We start from the raw sequence: 24,216 nt of genomic DNA on the forward strand, positions 1-24,216 counted from the left end.
AACTTCCAGAAAGTTTTGCAAATAGAAGCTTTCAATCTATTGCAATGTAGAGGTATGTGTCAGGCCTAGAAGCCATCTTTTACATTGCCACTTCAGGCCAGCCATATTTTCTGCTGTGGGAAAATGGGGGGATTATATAGAGTATGGGGGATACATAGTCTAAATAACATTCCTTTCTCAGAGTCAAGGACATCTTACCCTGCACCTGAAATGATGTGACGGAGTTATCTCCAGTTGGGATGGTGCCTGGTTGGACCATGTGTTGGACATGTGGATGCTGGGCAGAGATTTAAACTTTCACTTGTGTGGGGAAAATCTGAAAGCTTTCAGATTCAGGTTTTCCCAGATGTGCCAATATGACATCTCTAATAAAATTAAACTTTGAGGAAACTCAAGCCTCAAAGGAGTCTTTCGTTGGGGGTGTTACTTGGAACCCTGACAGTATGTAGGTAATGTTTGTGTGATAATGTGTTAGTAGCATTCCTGATGAATAACATAGACATAAATCTCTACTTAACTCCCTATTCCATGGGTGTCAAACTCGCGTCATGGCAGTGTCACGTGAGGTATTAGGACTTTTCGCTAAACGGCATAGCTATGACAAGTGCGTTGAAGCATTCGGGTTGGGAGCTTGACAGCCCTGCCCTATTTCAACATTCATGTTTCAAACACTTGACTTCATCCATTCATCCCTCATAGCCCTTGACAAAATTGCACCTAATTAGGAAAAAAGCAAGTTCATTAAAAATATGAACTAATAAAAAAACCAGTTACTTAATTGTATTGCTGTAAATGTTTATGGCTAAACACAATGTTAAATTTAGTCTTGAATTATATCCTTAGCAGCTGTGTCAAGCTATTCATAATTCTGGTGTTTTCCTCTTTAGCCATGCGCCATGCTGTAGAGTTTTTATCCTGATATTAAAGCTACAAATATTTTCTCCAATCATATTCTATATGGCTATATGATGAAACTTTTTTGCCTCGGGTGCCAAAAGCATGAGTGTGTGTGCTATCATGCTCGCTTGCTCGCATGCCCACCCACATAATGCCACCTGCACCTTATCCCTGCGCATGCACGCCCCACTTTCTTGGAGCTGGGGAGGGTGAAAACGGCCTCCCTCCCCCCCCCCCCCGGAGGCTGGAAAGGCTCATTTTCCTGAAGCCTCCAGAGGGCGAAAAACAGCCCAACATGCAAACTGGAAGTCCATTCCCAAATTGACAGGAAAGCCTCAGAAAGGCAGAAAATCAAGCCCAAAAATCAGCTGGCCAAGGGCGCGCTGGAGCTGACAAGGCAATGTCTCATATGCCCTCAGACATGGCTCCACATGCCACAGGTTCGCCATCACGGCTATATGATATGGCATTAATTGTCTGAATTAATGATGTAGCTTTATGGTAGCTATTATTGCTATTACTAAATTCCTGAATATACCTCACATGATGCTCTCTCCTTATATCCACTGTTAAGCTAGAATGATAGTGTAAAAACTGTGAAAAGAGATTCATGAATAAATTGTTAAATTATCAATTAGCAATCTTATTATCTACATTTTGTTCAGAGTCATAAGCACAAGAGATAATACCCATCCTTTTGTGGATGAGGGAGGGAGCTGTTTCTGATGGGCTTTTTGACTTGGGAACATTCTGCCTAAAGATAATATTTTTAATGCTAAATTGCATTGCATTGCATTTGTCCTGACATTTCAAGTATTGTTTCTGTCAGTCTTAATAACTTAAATTTTGTTGAGTTTAATATTATTATTTACTATTTACACTATTGTACTGATTGATACCGTGGTAATCAAGATGAAAGCAATTTAGATATTTTTGAAATTAATAAATATTTAATAAACAACTATTTTCAAAGCTAGATTTGTAAATAGCTATTTATTTAGTCATTAAGAAAACTAATTCTTCTGCCAGATAAAGAAAGAACTTGCACATTATATAGTAAAGCTGCAATATAGTTTGCTTATTTTTGACTTAATTTGTTTTATAAATTTAGCCACTGCAGTTTGTAGTTTATTGTCACACATGACCTCAAAACATCTAAATTGAATAAAAATGAATTTGTCATCTGTAAATTCAGGTTATATAAAGTAGCACTTTTCTCACTATGACTTTTCTAATAATTGAGAAGAAAAAGATTATTTTTGTATTTCTTTTTTAAGGGGAGGGAGTAATGAATATAAATAGGAAAAAAATAAATTTGGTTCAAGCAGTTTGTCTATTTAAAGATGTAGTCATCATGGGATTTGATCGTTATTAATGACAGAAATTAAACGGACAACTCTCAGAAATATATTATCACTATAATATGGGTTTTTAAGCTTGTCTTTTTTGGAGTGTAAGTTATGTCTGAAAAAAGGCTGGGCAACATAATGCTTTCCTTATCAAGGCCTTAAGGAACAATTAATATGATATGGGAAATGTTAAATAGAGCAAGATGCCCAGGAGTTGAAAGGAAGGCTATGTATGTGTCCAGTAGCTGCCCACTAGTTCTCAACTTATAACATTTTGTAACAGCAAGAACTGCTTAACTGGTCATAAAGCACTTTTTGTGAGGCCATCAAAATTCTGAATGGTGATAAAACAACAGATCATAAATTGAGGACAACCCATATATTGGTCAATGTATAGCTAAGAATGTCTGTCGGTTAGTCCATTCTCCATTCACCCACCCTCCAGGTAACATTCTTAATTCTGGAATTTCTATTATTGGGTAGGGCTCAGGTAATTATTCTAAGATGATGTTAACCATAATTCCATCCCCTTTTATAAGGTGACCAGACGTCCCGCTTTTGGCGGGATAGTCACGATTTTCCACAATTTGTCCCGCGTCATTGTTAAAAAGTCCCGATTTTTCATTTTTGGTGTATTGCAGCTCGCTCGCTCACTCCCCCGCCCATCCGCACTAAGCCAGCCCAGCCTGCCTTTCACTGATTGGCTGGAGTCCAGTCAATCAGTGAGCGGGTGGGGGCAAAGCGTTTAAATTTAAAAGCTTTGTGCTGCTTGAGTCTGACCTCCATTTCACCTTCGCCTTCCAGGAGTTTGCTGCTTCCCCCTCAGGTAAGCAACTAAGCCACGGTGGCGGGACTCGGGAGGCTTCGGGTGGGTGGTGGTGGCCTAGCTTTTGTAAGGGAAGGCCTTCCCTAGCGAAGTCACAGGCTGGCAATAACCGCCGCAGCCTAGCTTTCGCAAAAACTGTGGGCTGGCAGCGAAGACAGCCTAGCTTCCCCCCCCACCCCCCTCTCCAGACCTGCTTAGTGACCCTAGCCTTGTTGTCCCTCCACAGTCCAGTCCAGTGTCTTACCTGTTCCTGCTGCCTCTCTGCCTGCCTGCTCCCTGTTGCTTCCATCCATTGCTGTGAGAATCCATCACATCGGAGTTCCGCTGATTCTGCCTGCTGGTAAGTGACCCGGGTTTTATTCTTTTATTTTTTTAATGTATTTAAAATATTTTTATTCTGTGTGGATACTTTTTTAAAATTGTCTTAGATTATTTAAAAAAAGATTCTATCCAAAATAAATTAAAATAAACCATTTTTAAAAATTCTATATTGTGCATAGAATTTTTAAAAATGGTTTATTTTAATTTATTTTGGATAGAATCTTTTTTTAAATAGTCTAAGACAATTTAAAAAAGAATCCACACAGAATAAATTGAAGTAAAACATTTCAAACTATTCCACACAGAATAAATTGAAGTAAAACTATTTTTTAAAATTCTATGCACAATACATTTCAAAGTATTGAGTATAGAATTTTTAAAAATGGTTTATTTCAATTTATTTTGGATAGAATCTTTTTTTAAATAGTCTAAGACAATTTACGCGCTGTCCTTACCAGGAACTAATGCTGCAACTGAACACATTTTTTTCTACAGTAAACAAAGTGTGGACATCAGAAAAATCACAATTAAGTGTTGAGACTTTGAAAGCCATTTTATGTGTGAAATATAATTTAACAAATTCTTGTAAAAAATTTCATGACCTTTTAAACAACGACAGCAATCTACTAAAAAAAAAATCACTCAAGTGAGAAATATGCCAAAGAATAAAATAATACTGAACATAATTTTTGCAAATATATTTAATAAATATAAATGTAAATAAATGTATTATATTTGTAAATCGTAGTTATGTTGAAATAAAAAATATATTACAATACTATTTTTGCGTTCTATGAAAATTTTTGTTGCTCCATATAAAATTTTTAATCAAGACCCCCCCCTCGTCCCCCGGATCAATGGTGTCCCTCTTTACCAATCTGAAAATCTGGTCACCTTACCCTTTTACCACATAGGGATACACAAATGGAATCCTATGTTATGCAGGGGCAGTATTGTTCAATATTTTCAAGTAATGTGAGTAATCTTCATATACTACATTTATGCATCTTTATAAATGAAAGTACATTTAGAGATCATATAGTTGCTAACTAAGCAAATGAACTAACTGCATAGACTTGACAAACATATTTTGTATTAACTGATCGTTTAAACAGAGCCTATTTATCTAGATCTCTGCATGTTTCAGGTCCTGCCTCTCCCTCCTATTCAAGAAAGCATGGACTCTTGAAACTTTAGCATTTCAAAATAAAACTTTTATTGAAAGGAAGTGAATGCAAGACAATGCAAAGTAAGATCCAAGTTCGTCTCAAACAATTCCATTAGAATAAAGTGGTTAGAAACCCCTCCGCTCAGTTTTATGCTGAATGAGCCCACAAGGAGTCACTCCCATGCGCTACTTCTGTGAGGCTTCCAAACAGAGAGAAAACAGATGGCCCTCCCCCTAGTACATCCCCCAAGGTAAATCAAAGCAAAGGGCAGTATAGGTGACAGGGTAAAATTTATAAACCAGGAAATTACAGGATACATAGGAAAACAGGATGATAGCAATTAGTGAGTAAAAGAATCCGGGGTCCCCTCCCCACTTGAATGGCAGTATCACCTCTTCAAAAAAAATGAGATTACCTGTAAGAGAGAATAGAAAGATGAACATCATAGAGAGTTTGGTTTGTTAGGATACTTCGAATGAAACTATTTCAGCAATGCAGGAGCCCTAACATCTTTCTTAGCTACCCACTCATTTTGTGAGGGAGGTAAATGTTTCCAGGACACTAGGTATTCAGTTCAATGCTAGTGGGTGTGAGAGTCAAGGATTTCAAATTGTTGTTCCTCTTCCGCCATAATAGGGGTTTGATGAGCGTTTTCGTGGGAACTTAAAGGGGATGTAATTTAGGGTTTCAATAGGCTGCAATGAAAAACTGGGTGGACCTAGAGGTGGTATTCAGCCGGTTCAGGTGAACAAGTAGCAGAAATTTTAACTGATTCGCTGAACCAGCAAATACCAACTCTGGCTGCCCCTGTCCAGTTGCCGCTTGCTCCCGCCCACACTCAAAGCTCACCCCCACCTGCCCGGTGGCTGCCGCTCACCCCACCCACCCAGCCCACTGCCAGCCCCGCCTGACCACTGCTCACCCACCTGCCCTTCCCACCTGCTTGCCCCCCCCTTACCTTCGACATGCGGCCCAGCTAATCGTCTTGCCTCACCTCCATGGGTCACCCACTCTACTCACCAAAGGTAAGCATGACACTTACCATTTAGCACCATTCTCTGAGGCCTTGGAGCCTCTGTCCACTCGCCATTTGCTTTGGCCGAGTTGAGGAACACATCATTCCCTGGCTCTGGCCTTGCTCCAGAGCCTCTGCTCACTTGCCGTTCGCTTTGGCGGCGAACAGTGAGTTTAAGAGGCTACTTCAAGTCTTTAAAAGATAAAAGATTGGATAGCATCCTGTCACAATTCAAGTTTTTATAGAAGCCTACAAAGGTCCAGTAGGAAATAGGATAAAATGTATTTGATATTGCAAATATATTTCAGCACCTTTCAGAATTTAAGTTTGCTAAAGAAATAGTGTAAGTGGGATTTTGGTAGCTTTCTGTTAACAATATTTTTAATTCTACCATTTTCCATTTTTGGGTTGGAGAAAGGCTGGTTTAAACCAAATTAAAAGTCATTGCCGCTGTCTCCCAATTACATTTTCTTCCTTCCCTAGCATTTTTCCTCCAGATATAGGGTTCACTTTTTCCCTCCCGATCAACCAAATGTTGAACCCTTGGCTGCGGTAGGGAGGGATTAAGCGTCTGGTTTGTCCCCGAGTCTGATGTCCTGGACTGAGAGAGGAATGGTTTTTTTATTGTTAAAGCCGGACTACCGCCCACAGATTCGAGGAGCTCACAATGAACTAGTTTGTAGCAAGATGTCTTAACCAAATCGGCTCTTCCTCCCAAATTCTTCAGATTCGAACTTTATAACAAGGAATTACTGTTCAGTCCTATGTCTTTCAAGGACATGATATATTCAACTACTATCAATGCAAAACCAGAAGGCTCGCGAGATTATTACGAGAGGGGGGGGGAAGTCTCGCGAGTTTTTGTTGATTGCGTTTGGAAAAGGAACAAACCGAACTCTCTAGCTTAGAGATAGGCTCATTGCTTCTGACTTCAGCGCAGTGGCGCACGCGCAGTTGTACTGGCTGCGCCGGCCGTCTCCCTTCTGTCTCTCTCTGTGCGCGCGCGAGTAAGAGTAAAGCGAACGTAGAGGACAACGGAGACAATTTGGCAATTGCTCCTTCTCATCCCTTACTCGTTTTCCAGGATACGGAGCGAACCGACGAGCCGAGGGCAGCATAAGAAGCGGTGGAGCACGAAGCGTTCGGGCACGGCCTTGAGGAATCGTTGAGGCATAAGTACCGAGAGTGAGGCCTAACACGGGCCCCAGCCGGGAAATGGGACCGGTTTGTGTCACGCGAAGAGGAACCCGCCATCCCTGGTTTTAGGAGCTCGTGGAAGCGACACCTGACGGTCCCTGACACCGAAGGAACTATTCTTCTATAGGCCGGCAGGAGGGACTAGTCTTACAGAGTCGAACCTGGCAAGGGGCCCCAATGGCGACTGCTTCTTTCTCTTCCACCTCTTGGGCGCCTTGACGGATTCTTGTTTGCCGGAGAGAGATACCGATGCCGAGTACCTCAGAGGCGGCGACGTTCGGAGGGGGGAGCGGTGTCCGGGCCTGGGTCGGCGGCTCCGAATCACCAGTGGCAGAAAAAAAGCGTTTGCATCACCGGCGGCGGAAGCGCTACGCTTCGGCGCAGCCGCCCCCGCCTTCATTGCCTCCGTCACCTGTGGCGGGCCCGCCGGCACCTTCCCTGCTGTTTCCGCTGCTGCAGCCCTCGCTCCTGCAGCCGCCGCTGCCGCCGCAGTCTCTGCTGTTCCTGGCGGCCACTGGCGGCGCCGCCTCCTCCTGCTGTGGGGAAGGGGGGGAGCGGAAGCGACCGCGAGGCAAGCGGCGATCAGGGATTCGGGGCAAACGGCGGCGCGGCAGATCAGGGGGTGCAGGTGGAAGTAGCTCAGGGGCGGCCCTCGCAGCCTCGGAGCGACGCGGGACTGGGGCGGGCTTGGGGCCACTGGTAGAGGCCGCGGCCGAAGAATACGACGACGTAAGCTCCCAGTCGGAGGGACCGGTGGGAGGCGGGACGGCCGGGGTAGGGAGCGGCGGCGGGAGTCCGGCGTCCTCCGGTGGCGGCGGGGGCAACCAGCAACGCTCAAGCCGCGGTGAGGCGGATCGGAGCATCCGGCGACCGCGCAGGGAACACCGCAGCAACAGTGGGCGTCGCTCTCGGGAGCGGCACCGGGAACACCGTAGGCGGGGGGCGGACAAGGTGTCGTTACAGCAGGAGGGGGTGGCCGCGGCTGCCAGGGGGGGAGCCGAGGCATCCTCTTCTTCCTCTAAATCTCGCAGCCGCCACAATCACAGCGGTGGCCAGGACCGAGATGGTTCCCGGGGCGGCGGCGGCGGCAGCGACGGCCGCAGGAAGGGCTCAGCTGCGTCGCCCAATAGCAGTCGGAAAGACCGGGAAAATAAAAGCCACCGGAACCGGACGAAAGCAGGCAAAGAGCCTCCCTCAGCTTACAAGGAACCGCCTAAAGCCTACCGGGAGGATAAGACAGAACCCAGGGCCTACAGGCGTCAACGGTCGTCACTCAGCCCTTATCGAGATGACAGCCCAATTAGTCACAGAGCTTCACAAAGCCAACGGAACCGCAAGTCCCCCAGTCCCCGTTCTTCTCTTAGCCCTTATTGGCGTCGGTCACCCAGCTACGGCCGGCACAGTTCTTTCGAGTGTGGTGGGGATGTATCACTGAGTCCTTACAGACGTCGCTCACGCAGCCCTTATAGCCCAGCCATCAGGTAATCACAAAATTGAAGTTTCTTTAAAAACGCATTATTTTAGGCTACTCTCTCAAAATAGAATAATCCGATAATAAAGTGTGTGTCTTCCAGCTGGTTAATCAAATATAAGAGGGTGAAATGGGCTGAACATAAAATAATGTATTTTTGAAAATTGGCCTACAAATGTTTTATGCATACGGGCCATCCATTACAATGATATTAGAAATGGGCATTTTAACAATATGTTATTCTGACTTCCTTGGAACTAGACAGTTTTTGAGGAAATTCAGCTGTTAAAGTAATGTTTTGGTGTAAAAAATCTTTTTGCAATTAAATCTTTTCCCAGTTATTGGCTAATTATACAAATGTACATATTGGAGTATAATTTTCAGGTTAAATTATGAGTTCTGAATAATCAAGCTCTAGAACAAAATCAATATTTGAGGAATATTTACACTTAATCAGTTGGTTTTACTTGAAAATATAGGTTTGAGAATTTTTCTAAACTGTATGTTTCAGTTTGTGTGTGTGTGTGTGTTTTACACATATAGATACACAGACATACTCAAAAGTAAACCTCCTTGGGCTCAATGGGATTTCTAGAAAAAAAGTATGTATTTCCTAACTGTATGCAACTCTGCACATTAGCTTTCATCAAATGAACCAATGATGCAGTACCCTATACTAGATAAACAGAAATATTGAGTATAAATAAGCTGATATCCAACAGTTTAGTTCTAAACAGAACTACAAAATAAATGTAAAAATATTTGATTACAAGGAGAATTCGATCTCTGTTTCTCAATGGTATAAGTTTCTCCATAACTAGCTTACAAAATAGTTCTCATTTTACATGGTGGTGGGTGGAAGTAATTTATTTAATCTCTAGTCTTCTTTTATGTTATTAAAAGTGTTGGCATCTGTTATAAATTCTTTTCACAACTAACATATTTAAAAATTATATAAAGGAAATGTTTGTGTATGTGTGAGTATCATATACTTTTTAAATTACATACATCTGATCCATTGAATTTCATACATATAACTTCATCTGCTCTATTACTGACTAGATGAAAATTTTCATACATACTGAAGATCTTTTTGCATTATGGATAGAAGGAAAGTATTACAAACTAGCCACAACCTTTTCCAGTGCTATTTATGATATGATATCTGATTCACACTGATAAAACAGGTCTTTTTAGAAAGCAACTTCATGATTGATAATGTTCAGATTTTGTTGCATCTCTTTAACTATTTGCCTCTTCTCTACTAATTATGTCAGAGAGCTTAGTGATTTAAAGATTTTATAAAACCTATTGTTTTGAATCACTATTTCTCTTGCAATTATGGTTTTAATAATTCTGTCATGGAATTAAGAACTTTAAATCTTACCTTCATTTGTAAATATACTTATGATCCAGTTATTTGTTTAATTTCCCAGAGTGTGCTACCTAGCTACAATGATTGTTTCATTTCTAAAAAAATGAAATTGATTTTACAGACTTTATTAAATTTATTTTTTATTTCTTATTTATCATTTTTTTTTGCTGCCCATCTTGCAATTCAACACAAATCCAAAGAGCTTACTATAGGGAAACATTTGATAGTGGAGATCCAATTCCTAGCAAATAATGGGCAGAACTATGTAATTTGCATTCTGTCTTTGTTCTACTTGTGAAATCTATAAATCAGTTTACTAAAACTTATTTTACAGGAATGTGTGGGAAGCTGAATTAGGCTAAAACTGGATAGGCAAAAATAACTATCCAAAATATTTAATCTGTAATTGCATAATCTTGTTTAAGTATCTATGTAAGATGCTAATGAAAACAGACCAATATTTATGTTATTTTCCCTGTTATTGAGCTGGTTACCCTTAAAATGCCTTGGAAATGCTATAATATCACATTTGACAATTCTTTGCTGAGAAATTCAAGTGGTTTTCTGTTTTGGGATTTATGTTTTATTTTGCTGTATAGGAACTCGATTGCTTTCAGATGATTTTCTGTGAAGAATGTAGCCATAAGGCAACAGTGATTATGGTATGAATGGACATATACTGATACAAAATTAGGATTGCATTGTTTTGTGTTGATGGTTTGATTAGTTATGTTTCCTTTCTAGTGAATGCTCTCACTATTAATATGGCTGAAACATGTGTTTGCTACATCTAGCTAAATCTTTTCAGAGATTTGGAAATTCAACAATTCAGGCTTTTTTAGTACTTGGATAAGAGTCTTCCAGGGAATTCAAAATTATATATTAATCACCAGAAGCTGCTGGACTTGTGTACAACTTTATAATATAGCATACTTTATTTATTGTTATTAAAGAATTGAACAGTGTTATGCTAGTTTGTGTTTTAACAGATATGTTAAACATGTTTTTCGAACAGAGAGGAAAACACAAGATATTCCTGGTTTTTCAGTTTAGCTTTTTGCAGCACCAAGAGTTGAAAGACATAATTAATGTTTGGAGATTCATTTCAAACTATTTTAGCCTCTTCAGTTTGGGTGCCCAATTACCATTTCCTCTAAAATTTGAATTCTAGCTATTTCCAGTAGTCATATGAATAGCTTACAATAATGTGGTTGCGCATAGCATGTCCATGCCCTCTTATAAGTAGGTAGGTGGCTGTGTTCAGAAGTAACCAATATATTCAAACTGATTATAGGAGTAGTACACCTGCAATCAAAGTGATTCGATCAAGCCCATATTAAGTTCAGCTGTAGTTTAGGATTTTTCTGACATTTATAGTGCCTTTTATAGCAAACGTCATGGTCTGTAAAGAACTTACAAAGTATCAGAGGAATTTCATTGTTGGAAGGTATTAGGTGAAGGATACAGAAAAATTGCTAAGGCATTAGATATACTTATCATGAAACACAGTGAAGACAGTGATCAAAAACTGGAGAAAATATGGCACAAGAAAAGGATGACCCTTCAAAACAGATGAAAAAACAAGAAGAAAAATTGGTCCGAGAAGCTGCTAAGAGGTCTATAGCAACATTAAAGGAGCTGCAGGTCTTACTGGCAAATACTGGTTGCATACTACTTGTGGCAACAATCTTCCATATTCTGCATATGTCTGGCCTAGGGAGTAAGTGACAAGACATCAAATCTGACCAAAGCATGTGGGAAAATGTTGATCTTGATCTAATAAAACCAAGGTTGAACTTTTGGGCCATAATTACAAAAAGTATTGTATGTTTGGGGCAAAAACAACACTGTGCATCACCAAAAGTACATATATCCACAATGAAGTATGGAGGTGGCAGCATTATGCTTTGGGTTTGCTTTCCTTCAGCTGGAATTGGGGCTTTAGTCAAGGTCAAAGGAATTACATACAAATACAATACAACTTACAAATGTCAGTAAATTTTGGCATAAAACTTTCAGGCTCCTGTTAAAATGTTGAGCACAACAATGACCCAAAGCATACCTCCAAATCAACAAAAGAATGGCTTCACCAGAAGATCAAAATGGCCTAGTCAGAGTCCAGACTGAATCCAGTTGACCTGAAAAGGGCCATGCATAGGAGATGCTCTCACAATCTGATGGATTTGGAATGTTTTTGCAACAAAGTGTGGGCGACAATTCCAAAGACAAGATGTGTCATGCTGATAAATTCCTATCCTAAAAGATTGAATGCTATCATAAAATCAAGAGGTGCTTCAGCAAAATATTAGGTTAAGGTTATACACACTTCTCTCCTAAAAGATTTTAGTTTGTTTTTCAATTGAATTGTACATTTCATACAGTATAATAGTATAAATGCAACAAAATTGGTTTTAAGACATTAGATTAAAGGTATAAAAAATATCTTGATTTAATTTTTTTAAATATCTTGGAACTCCGACACTTTAACAGGCTGTGTGGATAGATTTATCCACCGTAGCAACTTGTCATACCTCTACAATACAGGGCATCTGGTGGAAATCTTATGATGGCTAGACTGGGATTTAGATAACAAAAAAGGGCAAATGGCCCAAATTGTGAAGGTTTAAATGTCAAAGCCAGCAATTTGAAACCAGAAATTAAATACCATTCACTGAAGATCAAAGGTCAAATTCCAGATGATGCTCTTGCTATAGCTTTTTTTAAAAACCAACTAAACCTTCTGAGTTAACAAAGCTCCTCACATAAAATTCTGCAATAATTTAAGTGGGAAGTTGCCAAGTTATGGATTACTACTGCAAGATTATTGCTGTTAGGCAATGGGCATAAGGTGGTGAAAGGGGTCTTGTATGACAGAAGTCTTTTCTGCTCTAATGAAAAGCTGGATGCAAAAGAACTCTAAACTATAACCTTTTGATAAGGGTGCAGCACCATCTTGAATAAATTAAATCCAGTGGAATCAAGGAAGAATGTCCCAGCATGAATGAAGCTGGCTACTAAGAAATAAACCTAACAGCTTTAAACTTGTTCTACCTTCACTTAGCAGGATAGCTATTCAAGAAGAATACCATGCTAATCACATTTGAAAATGCAATAGGGGCCACAATGGCCTATTGTGCAACTCAGGATAGCTCACCTATTGGGCTCCACTGTTGCATGTTTTTTTGCCCCAGTGTGTAATTTTTAAAAATTTATTTAGCAGTGGCCACTCTTCCTGTTGTTTTCTTTCCTGCAGAGATTATTTCTATTTTGTAGCACCAATTTGTGTAACATTGGCCTTATTTCTCCACACAGTGCTGGCTTCTACAGGTGTTGTGGGGAAGATACTTGTACTGGATAGGAAAAGTAAATGCTGTGGTGTTCAACCTTTTCTTAGTCAGAAACACCTATAGATTATAAGCACATAGCATTCAACACTGAGCAAATAAAATAGGTTTAAAATAGATAATAGAAATGTAACATGTGTAAGAAGTATATAAATAAATAGGATTAAAACTAAATGACATTTGTCCAATATCTGGCTATATATATACATAAGGAGCTATGGTGGCACAATGGTTAAAATACAGTATTGCAGGTTAATTCTGCAGATTGTCAGCAGTTGGATTCTTACCAGTTTAAGGTTGACTCAGCCTTCCATCCTTCTGAGGTTGGTAAAATGAGGACCCAGATTGTTGGGGACAATATGTTGACTGCTTACAGAGAGCAATAAAGCACTATGAAGTGGTATATAAATCTAAGTGCTGATGCTATTGCTATATTGACTCCATTTTCTTGTTGGTGTGCTATAGAAGAAATGCCTAGAGACTTCACAAAGAAAGCAATACTGAAAAATGAGGGTTGATGCCACTTTCACACTTCCCTTCCAATATTAACCTGCACACTTCCCCTGAGCCACCTAGTTCATTCATCTGCTAATGATATGAAGAATCAAAGCAAGAACTACTGAAGGTGCTTTCGGAATAAGAAGTGAGATCAGGGGAAACCGGGTGAAAATATACTATATACCGTATATATTGGACTTGTGGCCTGGGAAGCTCTTCTAGGACTCAGAGGAGGGGAGAAGAGCGGAGCAGCTCGCCCTCCATCTGCACACCATTATCTTACATCGCACTAGTGCAGTGCTCCGTAAATTTTTTAGGAATGTAGTGTGAATGGTATGCTTGGTTGATGTTTGCACCCACTTTTTTAAAATTCATACTGTTGTATTTTTTGTGTTTAACTTACTTCGTGGGGATTGCATGGGTGAGTGGCTGCGTGTGTATGAGAGGGTTGAGAGTATTGCCTGGTGTCTCCTCCACTGAGTGCCACTGCAGAAGTGGTAGGGGCCCAGACTTACTTCCCGTCCTAGAATGAGTGTTAAGGATTGCCTGCTGGATGGTGCGGGAGCTGTGGGAGGGGTTGTGGGGTCTACGGTAGCGGGGGAGGGCTGGAGCATTACGGTCACTATGGGGAGGGGCAGGTATGATGGGAACTTCAGGGCTGGCCATTACCGGGGAAGGAGGATTCGCTACATCACAGAGATTCCTCCTTCCGGCCCTGTTAGTTCCACTCCAGGGCCAGGTGGCGAGAATTGTCAGGGCCCTGGTCTCAGGCTGTTGTTGCTAAATGCCAGGTCTGTGGTTCACAAAGCTCCCCTTGTCTGGGACTTAATTTTAGACGAGGGGGCAGACCTGGCATGTATTACTGAGACCTGGCTGGGCCCAGAGGGAGGAGTCCCCCTCACTGAAATGTGCCCAGAAGGTTTTCAGGTGCTTCATCAGCCGCGATCCCAGGAAAGGGGTGGAGGAGTGGCTGTCATCGTCCGAGGGTCTTTAGTTCCTCGTAGGATCCCTGCTCCGGAGTTTGTCGGGTGTGAGTCCCTGTTGATGAAGCTGGACCTTGGTGGTCAAGTGGGTCTGTTGCTAACGTACCTACCTCCCAACAGCGTTGCAACAGCCCTCCCCTCGCTCCTCGAGACAGTAGCCGAGTTGGTGGAATTCCTCAGGCTTATGGTTCTGGGGGATTTCAACCTGCCTACACTTGGTGAACGCTCTGATGGGGCGCAGGAGTTCATGGCTTCCATGACAGCCATGGACTTGACCCAAGTAATTCGAGGTTCGACTCATTCAGCGGGTCACACACTTGACCTTGTATTTCTGTCGGAGCAGTGGAGATGTGATCTAGAGTTGAAGGGCATTAAAACCTTGCCCTTGTCATGGTCTAATCACTTCCTGCTGAGGCTTGACTTTCGGAGGCCAATCCCCCACTGTAGGGAGGAGGAACCGATTAGGTGGTTCCGCCCCAGGCGCCTGATGGACCCAATGGGGTTTCAGACGGCGCTTGGAGAAATACCTGACACTATTGTCCACAATTTGGTGGAGTCCTTAGTCGCTGCTTGGAATACAGTGGTGGCGGGGGCTCTAAACCGGATTGCGCCTTTGCGACCTCTCCGAGGTGGCGGATCCAGGAGGGCTCCTTGGTTCACCGAGGAACTCCGGGAGATGAAACGCCAAAAGAGACGCCTAGAGCGCCGCTGGAGGGCCAGTAAATCTGAGTCAGACCGAGCACTGATGAGAGCCTTTATTAGAGCCTATCTCGTGGCAATACGGGCGGCGAAATGTTCGCATTTTGCCGCCCTTATTGCATCCGCCGAATCGCGCCCAGCCGCCTTGTTTAGAATAACCCACTCCCTCTTGAAAGGGAGGGATGCGGATGACCCTCTACAGGGTAGAGCTGAGGAATTTGTTTAGTATTTGACGGATAAAGTTGCTCGGATTCGGACAGAGCTGGACTCCAATTGCACGATACCAGCCGAGGTACCGGGGGAGGGTCTTGAGCATGCTTTATGGATTGAGTTTCAATGGGCTTCTCCTGATGAAGTGGACAAGGCCATGGGAGCGGTGAGTGCCTCCACTTGTATACTGGACCCGTGTCCCTCCTGGCTGGTCTCGACCAGCAGGGAGGTGACACGCGGCTGGATGCAGACGATTGTGAACACCTCTCTCTGGGAGGGAATCTTCCCACCCCTCCTAAAGGATGCGGTGGTGAGACCCCTCCTGAAGAAATCGTCTTTGGACCCAGCCATTTTGAGCAATTATCGTCCAGTCTCCAACCTTCCCTTTGTAGGGAAGGTTGTTGAGAAAGTGGTGGCCTCGCAACTCCGACGGTCCTTGGATGAAGCCGATTATCTAGACTCTTTTCAGTCGGGTTTCAGGCCTGGTTACAGCACGGAAACTGCTTTGGTCGCGCTGATCGATGATCTCTGGCGGGCCAGGGATAGGGGTCACCCCTCTATCCTTGTGCTTCTTGAACTCTCAGCGGCCTTCGATACCCTCGACCATGGTATCCTTCTGCGACGGTTGCGAGAGGTGGGGGTGGGAGGCACCGTTTTGCGGTGGTTCTCCTACCTCTCGGACAGGTCGCAGTCGGTGTTGGTCGGAGGGCAGAGATCGACCCCAAGGCCCCTCAAGTATGGGGTGCCGCAGGGTTCGGTCCTGTACCCCCTCCTATTTAACATCTACATGAAGCCGCTGGGTGAGATCATACGCAGGCACAGGATTAAGTATCACCAATATGCAGACGATACGCAGCTGTATCTGTCTGCCCCGTGCCAACTCAGCGAAGCAGTAGAAGTGATGTGCCAGTGCCTGGAGGCTGTTAGAGTCTGGATGGGAGCAAACAAGTTGGCACTCAATCCAGACAAGACCGAGTGGCTTCTGATGTTCCCTCCCAAGGATTGTCCAACTGTTCCATCTCTCAGGCTGGGGGGCGAAATTATAAGCCCCTCAGAGAGGGTTCGCAATTTGGGAGTCCACCTGGACCCACAGCTGACTCTAGAACACCATCTGTCAGCTGTGACCAGGGGGACCTTTGCCCAGGTTCGCCTGGTGCACCAATTGCGATCCTACCTGGATCGGGAGGCCCTTCAGACAGTCACTCACGCCCTTGTGACCTCAACACTGGATTATTGTAATGCGCTCTACATGGGGCTGCCCTTGAAGAGTGTTCGAAGACTCCAATTAGTCCAGAATGCAGCCGCGTGAGCGATTGTGGGTGCACCAAGGTACACCCACGTTACACCTATCCTCCGCGAGCTGCACTGGCTACCTATTAATCTCCGAATCCGCTTCAAGGTGCTGGTCGCTACCTATAAAGCCCTACATGTCATCGGACCTGGGTACCTGAGAGACCGCCTCCTGCCGATTACCTCTCTCAGACCAATTAGATCGCACAGGTTGGGTCTCCTCCGGATTCCATCTGCCAGCCAATGTCGGCTGGTGACTCCCCGGGGGAGAGCCTTCTCTGTTGCAGCTCCGGCCCTCTGGAACGAGCTCCCTGTTGAGATCCGGATCCTTACTACCCTCCCGGCCTTCCGCAAAGCCACCAAGTCCTGGCTGTTCCAGCAGGCTGGGGGGAGCTGAGAAGCATCTACCTACATAGAAATTGTGAATGTTGGTTTTGTTTTTAATATGTTGTCTTTGTCTTGTTCCCCCCTTTCCCTTGTCTTTTGTAAGCCGCCCGGAGTCCTCCGGGAGTGGGCGGCATACAAGACAAATAAATAATAATAGTAATAATAATAATAATAATAATAATAATAATAATAATAATAATAATAATAATAATAATAGTATATATACACAGACTATAACATTATGGCATAAACATTTTAAACATTACCTATTGCTCTGAAAAGTATTTCCGTCTAGACAATAAAAATAATAAATTATATAGTCATTGGTCAATTGGCATCAGATGTGACTGCAGTATAAATATGATAGTATAAATATTTATTTGATATTGAGGCTACTGATCTGTTTTATCCAAGATTTCTTGGATTTGATCAGTTACAATATTAGGCCACTAGCCTGTCTTTTTTGTACCATTTTATATATCTTTTTGCTTTGTTTTTGCTTTTGATTTGCTATTCTGCAGAAGTTTAAAGCTTAAATAAGGAAGGAACTAATCTCTGTAAAGTTTTTGACAATGTATGCTTGTTTGAGCATCCTGCTAGATATAATACGCCTTAAGGGTAAAGATTTAAAGACAATGCAATTCACTGAATTGACCCATACACATGCCTGTATCATCAAGTCTTAAAACCTGAAACTCATCCAAAGAAGATTGACCTGATGGAGTCAGAGCTGGAAGAGTCCTTGGAAGTTTACTAGTCCAACCCCTTGCTCAAGCGGGTGATTCTGTACCATTCGAGACAAATGACTGTCTCATCTGTTTTTAAAGCCTCCAGTGATGGGGCACCCACAATTTCTGAAAGGAAGCCATTTCACTGGTTAATTATTCTTACTGTTAGGAAATTTCTCCTTAGTTCTAGGTTGCTTCTCTCTTTGATTAGTTTCCATCCATTGCTTCTTGTCTTGTCTTCTGATGCTTTGAAAAATAGGTTGATTCCCTCCTTCTTTGTGATAGCCCCTCAAGTATTGGAACACTGCTATCATATCACCCCAGTCCTTCTTTTCACTAGACTAGACAAATTCAATTCCTACAACTGTTCTTCATATGTTATAGCTCCAGTCCCCTAATCATCTGTTGTTGTTTTTTGCACTCTTTCAAGAGTCTCCACATTTTTTTTATAATGTGATCAAAATGTGATGCAGTGTAAGTGTGGTATTACTAAGAGTTTGTAAGGTTATAAAGTTATACTTCCCATGATCTTGATTCTATTTTTTTGTTAATACAACCTAGCATTGCTTTGGCTTTTTTGGCAGTTGCTGTTGTGGCCCATTGGCTGCCAGCAGCGATTGCTATAGAGTCAGACGAGGAGGAGGTGCGGGGAGAGCCTGGGCCAGTTTTGAAGCCTTTAAAAGGCCCTGATAAGGAAACATAATCAGAGACAGAGAAAGGACCTTCTGTCCTCCCTGAGGTGGAGAGGCAACTGTCTTCAGAGCCTGAGCTGAGTGAGTGGGAGGAACAGATGGGGCCAATCCCAGATGCACATATATGTAGAGAGGAAAAGAGAGGAGAGCAAAGGAAAACAATAAGCCGGCTCTCAAGAAATGCAGACATGGATGCTAGTCAGCCCCTCCCTGTCTGGGAAATAAATAGGGAGTGAAAATAAATGTGGGAGTGGCTGGTTGTCACAGACAACCACTTGCTTTTAGGATACAACAAGCAATTCGGATTTCTTAACTAGGTCTGTTGGGACTAATTACCTTTGATTTTTGTTTATCCATGTGAATAAAAGACTGTTCCTACCGTGTTTGAAAAGGGATTTGTTTTTACTTGTGAGTAAGTGGCTTATCTTTACCTGCTAAGGTTGCAAGTAATGAATCACTGCTGACTCATATTTAAGTGATTGTAAATAATGTAAAATGAAATAATATAAAATGAAAATGTAAATATAAAATGAAATAAATTATTATAAAATAATATAAAATTAAATAGTAATTAAAATATAACAAACAAAAAACCCCACAGAAGCTTTGTAAATTCATATTCAATTAGTAAAGTTAAGAAAATAAAAGAAGTGGCTTATTTGAATAAAATAAAAAGAAGTAGCAGCAGTTAAATATTTTAAATGCAATTTTTAGTTGAAAAGGGATTTTCATTTGTTGGCAGTTTATCTTGTTGAGATCCAGCTGCATAGACATAGGCCTTAGAAAATGAGGTTAGTATATTATATTATTTTCATTTGGAGATGTTTCTTCATGAGTTTTTGCTTTATACTGTAGGTAGTTTTATGTTATCAGCACTTTGAATTACATAAGATACATACATTAGATAAGCCAGGAACCAGGGAACCAGGGAAACTATTATATGATAAAGTAGTAAAGTTTTGGTTTTTAAGAGTCATATTGGGATTATTGAACCCTAATTTTATTACATGATATGGTGGGTTTTTTATCTGTTCAATTGTATTTGATTCTTAGAGACTACTACAAATCCCTGCTGGTTTTTAGAAGTGATTTGCTTTCATCCTAGGACTGAGAGAAACTGACTAGCCTAAAGTCACTTGGCTTTGTGCGTAAGGTGGAACATAAAGGGGTCTTCTTCAGAAACCATTATTCCAAGTTGAATAGACAGATAGATAATTATGACTAAATATTCAAAAGAGTTTCAGTTTATAAATTTGATGAACATGTTATGTGGGGGTCCAATAAATCTGAATACAAAGTACTTGTTTTTCAATGAAGTATTATGATTGTCTCTAATTCACTTGAATTTGTAAATTCTGAAAATAATTCAAATATGTTTATTTTTGTTAAAAAAACATTTCTTAAAATGGATTTGATTTAAATTTCTAGTAAGAAAGATTTCAGAATTTCTACTTTTGACATATAACACTCGATGTTTAAAATCTGAATTGAGTAGAATTGAGTAGTTATGACCACAATTAAGTTCAAAATTTATGTTGCTAACTAAGACAGTTAAGTGAGTTTTGCTCTATCTTTCTTGCAAAGTTCAGTGAATCACTGTTACTGTGTTTTCCCCAAAATACAACCAGTCCTGAAACTAAAGCCTTGCCACATTTTTCGCGTGGGCAAAAATATAAGCCCACCCCTGAAAATAAGCCCTTGGACAATCCTCCCCTCCGGCCAGGCAGAGCACCGCTCACTGACTTAGTGGTATCCTGAAGACGCCAAGCCGCGGGAACAAGGTGGGGGGCAAAGGTGCTCACGTTGCTTGGTGTTTTTGGGGTATCGCTAGGTCGGTCAGTGGCACTGTGCCCAGCTGAAGAGGGGTTTGCTGGGCAGCTGACCTCTTGCGAGCGAGCTCCCGAAGAGCCGGGCACAGTCTCAGGGTCGAATGGCTGTGTTGCGCTGTCGCAGCAGCAACACAGCAGCCATTAGGTGACCACAGTCGAAAGCAGCTGCCCGGCAACTCCCCTTTCCAGCTGGGCACAGTGCCGCTGACCGACCTAGCAGTACCCGGAAGGCACCAAGCAACGCAAGTGCCTGTTCGCCGCCCCCGCCTCTCACGGCTCGGTCCCTTCGGAATGCCCCTAGGTGAGTGAATGGGGCTCTGCATGGCTAGAGAGGGGGTTGTGCGAGTGGCTTTTCCGCTCTCCGCTTGCGCCACTCGCAGGATCATGATGCCCTTGGCTAACTCTACAGTACCTGCAGAGCCAGGGCATCTCCGCTACTGGCGCTGTCTACCGCTTGGTTTTTTTTTTTTTTTTTGGCTTTCAAAGCACGGAGGATGGATGCCGCTCTGGGAGTACGCTCTATAGTTGTAGGCTGCAGAGCATACAATCATAGACCATACTCCCAGAGTGGCATCCGTCCTCCATTGCAGCTTCCAAAGCACGGAGGTAGAAGACCGCTCTGGGAGTACACTCTATGGTTGTATGCTACCATAGAGCGTATTTCCAGAGCGGCATCCATCTTCCGTGCTTTGAAAGCTGCAAAAAGAAACCCAAGCGGTGGGTGGTGCCAGCAGCAGAGATGCCCTGGCCCTGCAGGTACTGTAGAGTTACCCAAGGGCCTCGTGAGCCTACAAGTCGCGCAAGTGGAGAGCGGAAAAGCTGCTCGCGCAACCCCCCTCTCCAGGCATGCAGAGCCCCATTCACTCACTTAGGGGCATTCTGAAGGCACTGAGCCACGGGAGGCAGAGGGTGGCGAACAGGCGCTCGCATTGCTTGGTGCCTTCCGGGTACTACTAGATCGGTCGGCGCTGTGCCCGGCTGGAAAGGGGAGTTGCCAGGCGGCTGCTCGCGAGTGTGATCACCTCATGGCTGCTGTGTTGCTGCTGCAACAGCCAACACAGCCATTCGACCCCGAGGCTGTGTTCGGCTCTTTGGGAGCCTGGTCGAAAGGGGGCAGCCTCCCGGCAACCCCAAAATAATAAGCCTTCCCCTTTAATAAGCCCAAAGCCATATTTTGTGGGTCAAAAAATATAAAAATATGACCCTATCGTATTTTCGGGGAAACATGGTAGTTGTTAGTCCCCATTGACTTTGCTTGTCAAGAAGTTGTAAAAGTTGATCACATTACCCATCATAAATATATGCCAGTTGCCAAGCACCCTGATTTTGATCACTGAGACGTACATGCTGCAATGATTCGAACAGTCACTAAATGAATATTTGTAAGTTGAGTATTTGGTGTCCCATTGTTCCAGATTAATTTTTAAAATATATAATTATATGGATACATCATATCACAATTATATAAATATTAGTAACCATCACCAATTTAATTAACTGATTGGACATTTGAAAACATTTTTCTTTGTCCATCACGAGCTTTTACCCTGAACTCATACAATAATACAATAGCAGAGTTGGAAGGGATCTTGGAGATCTTCTAGTCCAAACCCCTGCCTTGGCAGGAAACTCTATACTGTTTCAGACAAACAGTTATCCAACAACTTCTTAAAGACTTCCAGAGTTGGGGCATTCACAACTTCTGGAGGCAAGCTGTTCCACTGATTAATTGTTCTAACTGTTTAGAAAATTTCTCCTCAGTTCTAAATTGCTTCTTGATTAGTTTCCACCCATTGCTTCTTGTTCTACCCTCAGGTGCCTTGGAAAATAGTTTGAATCCCTCTTCTTTGTGGCAACCTCTGAGATATTGGAACACTGCTATCATGTCTCCCCTAGTCCTTCTTTCTATTAAACTAGACATACCCAGTTCCTGCAACCGTTCTTCATATGTTTTAGTCTCCAGTCCCTTAATCATCTTTGTTACTCTTCTCTGCACTCTTTCTAGAGTCTACACATCTTTTCTACATCGTGGTGACCAAAACTGATATTCCAAGTGTGGCCTTACCAAGGCATTATGAAGTGGTATTAACAGTTCACATGATCTTGATTCTATCCCTCTGTTTATGCAGCCTAGAACCGTGTTGGCTTTTTTGGTAGCTGCTTCATACTGCTTGCTCATATTTAAATGGTTGTCCACTAGGACTTCAAGATCCCTTTCACAGTTACTATGGTTGAGTAAGGTACCACCTATACTGTACCTGTGTATTTCGTTTTTGTTGCCTAAATGTAGAACCTTACTCTTTTCACCATTGAATTTCATTTTATTAGATAGTGCCCAATGTTCAAGTTTGTCAAGATCCTTCTGTATCTTTAGCCTATCTTCTGGAGTGTTGGCTATTCCTGCCAGCTTGGTGTCATCTGTAAATTTGATGAGTTCCCCATTTATTCCCTCATCCATATCATTGATGAAGACGTTGAAGAGTACAGGGCCCAAAACAAAGCCTTGGGGTACTCCACTGCATACTTCCCTCCGTGGAGATGCAGTTCCATTGAGGACTACACATTGAGTGTGGTTGGTCAGCCAGTTACAAATCCATCTGGTGGTGATGCTGTCTAACCCACATTCTTATACTTTATCTAGTAGTAGGTTATGGTCTACCTTATCAAATACCTTACTGAAGTCCAAGTAAACTATATCGATGGCATTCCTCTGGTCCACTAATTTTGTCACATTATCAAAGAATGCAATATATAACTTATTTAAGAATTTATCCTAAACAAATAATAAAATTGTTTATTAATATAAAATATTCATTTTATTTTTGTTTCTTAAAAACAAGCAATTTCAGTCAAATTAGCACTAGTAAGTTAAATGTTGTTATAATTAGTGAATACTTTATCTATATTTTTTTTATTGTCCTGTGAGGGGAGGCAACTTTTCTCCTTTTTAAATTCTTAAATTGCTTTTCAGTTTTGAATCAGTTATTCCAAAGAAATAAAAAGTTCTTCTCAATTAATAGAAGAAACTATTGCGGTTAATGGTTGGATCAGAGCCGAGGTGGCACAGTGGTTAGAGTGCAGTATTGCAGCCACTTCAGCTGACTGCTAAGGTGCAGTTCGGCGGTTCAAATCTCACCGGCTCAAGGTTGACTCAGCCTTCCATCCTTCCGAGGTGGGTGAAATGAGGACCCGGATTGTTGTTGGGGGCAATATGCTGACTCTGTAAACCGCTTAGAGAGGGCTGAAAGCCCTATGAAGCGGTATATAAGTCTAACTGCTATTGCTATTAGTACTCAAAAGATTTTCAGTTGAATTTAGTATCTTTTATGAATATGATACAGTTGATGTATCATTAGCAAATATATTTTTTAATGATGCCCATACATTGTAAACCCTCCTTAACAATCCAATGGTAACCCTAATGCTGAATGTTGACAAGGAAAGAAACTGGTTCAGTTACTGTGCATTTTTATATAGTAGTTGAATTGTCATTGTTTATATCTTTTCAATTTTAAATTTAGCTTCTCCCAAACCTCAACAGAACCAGAAAAATTGGTTATTTCTTTGATTTTTTTTTGAAAGCTGTAGAAAAGTTGTTGGAATAGTTATCAAAAGTTCGTATTTTATTTTTTTGGTCCAGTATTGAGAATTTTCACATTCTGACATTTTCCATGATAATCCATTTTTCCTTTAAAAGTGATTTGAAAATGTCTTTGATAATGCTTCCACTTTATAAATATACTTAATCAAATCATAGAAATCCAAATAATATCTATTCTTGAAAAATCTATTTTCTTTCATAAAAAATAAATGTATTATTTTCAGTAAATGTTTTATATCTCTGGCAATAAAAATGTTCCAAATTATCCATTAAATTGAAAATGGTTAATTTACCCTCTGTATTTTTAATATTTTTCTGAGAAGTTCTTTTTATGG

The 24,216-nt window shown here is 41.9% G+C and overlaps 1 protein-coding gene across 1 annotated transcript in view; it reads left to right on the plus strand.

Moving 5' to 3' along the window:
- The first annotated feature begins 6,540 nt into the window (after window positions 1–6,540).
- CDK13 (cyclin dependent kinase 13) overlaps window positions 6,541–24,216 on the plus strand; it is a 107,328-nt gene continuing 89,652 nt past the window's right edge. Inside the window, exon 1 of the mRNA XM_087713109.1 lies at window positions 6,541–8,255. Coding sequence (XP_087569235.1) covers window positions 7,024–8,255 — 1,232 coding nt within the window. The 5' untranslated portion in view covers window positions 6,541–7,023. The remainder of the gene's footprint in view (window positions 8,256–24,216) is intronic.

The sequence above is a fragment of the Thamnophis sirtalis genome, unplaced genomic scaffold, assembly GCF_051295495.1.
Source record: "Thamnophis sirtalis isolate CommonGarterSnake01/CBP01778 unplaced genomic scaffold, rThaSir2_p1.2 scaffold_4, whole genome shotgun sequence".
Lineage (NCBI taxonomy): Eukaryota > Metazoa > Chordata > Lepidosauria > Squamata > Natricidae > Thamnophis > Thamnophis sirtalis.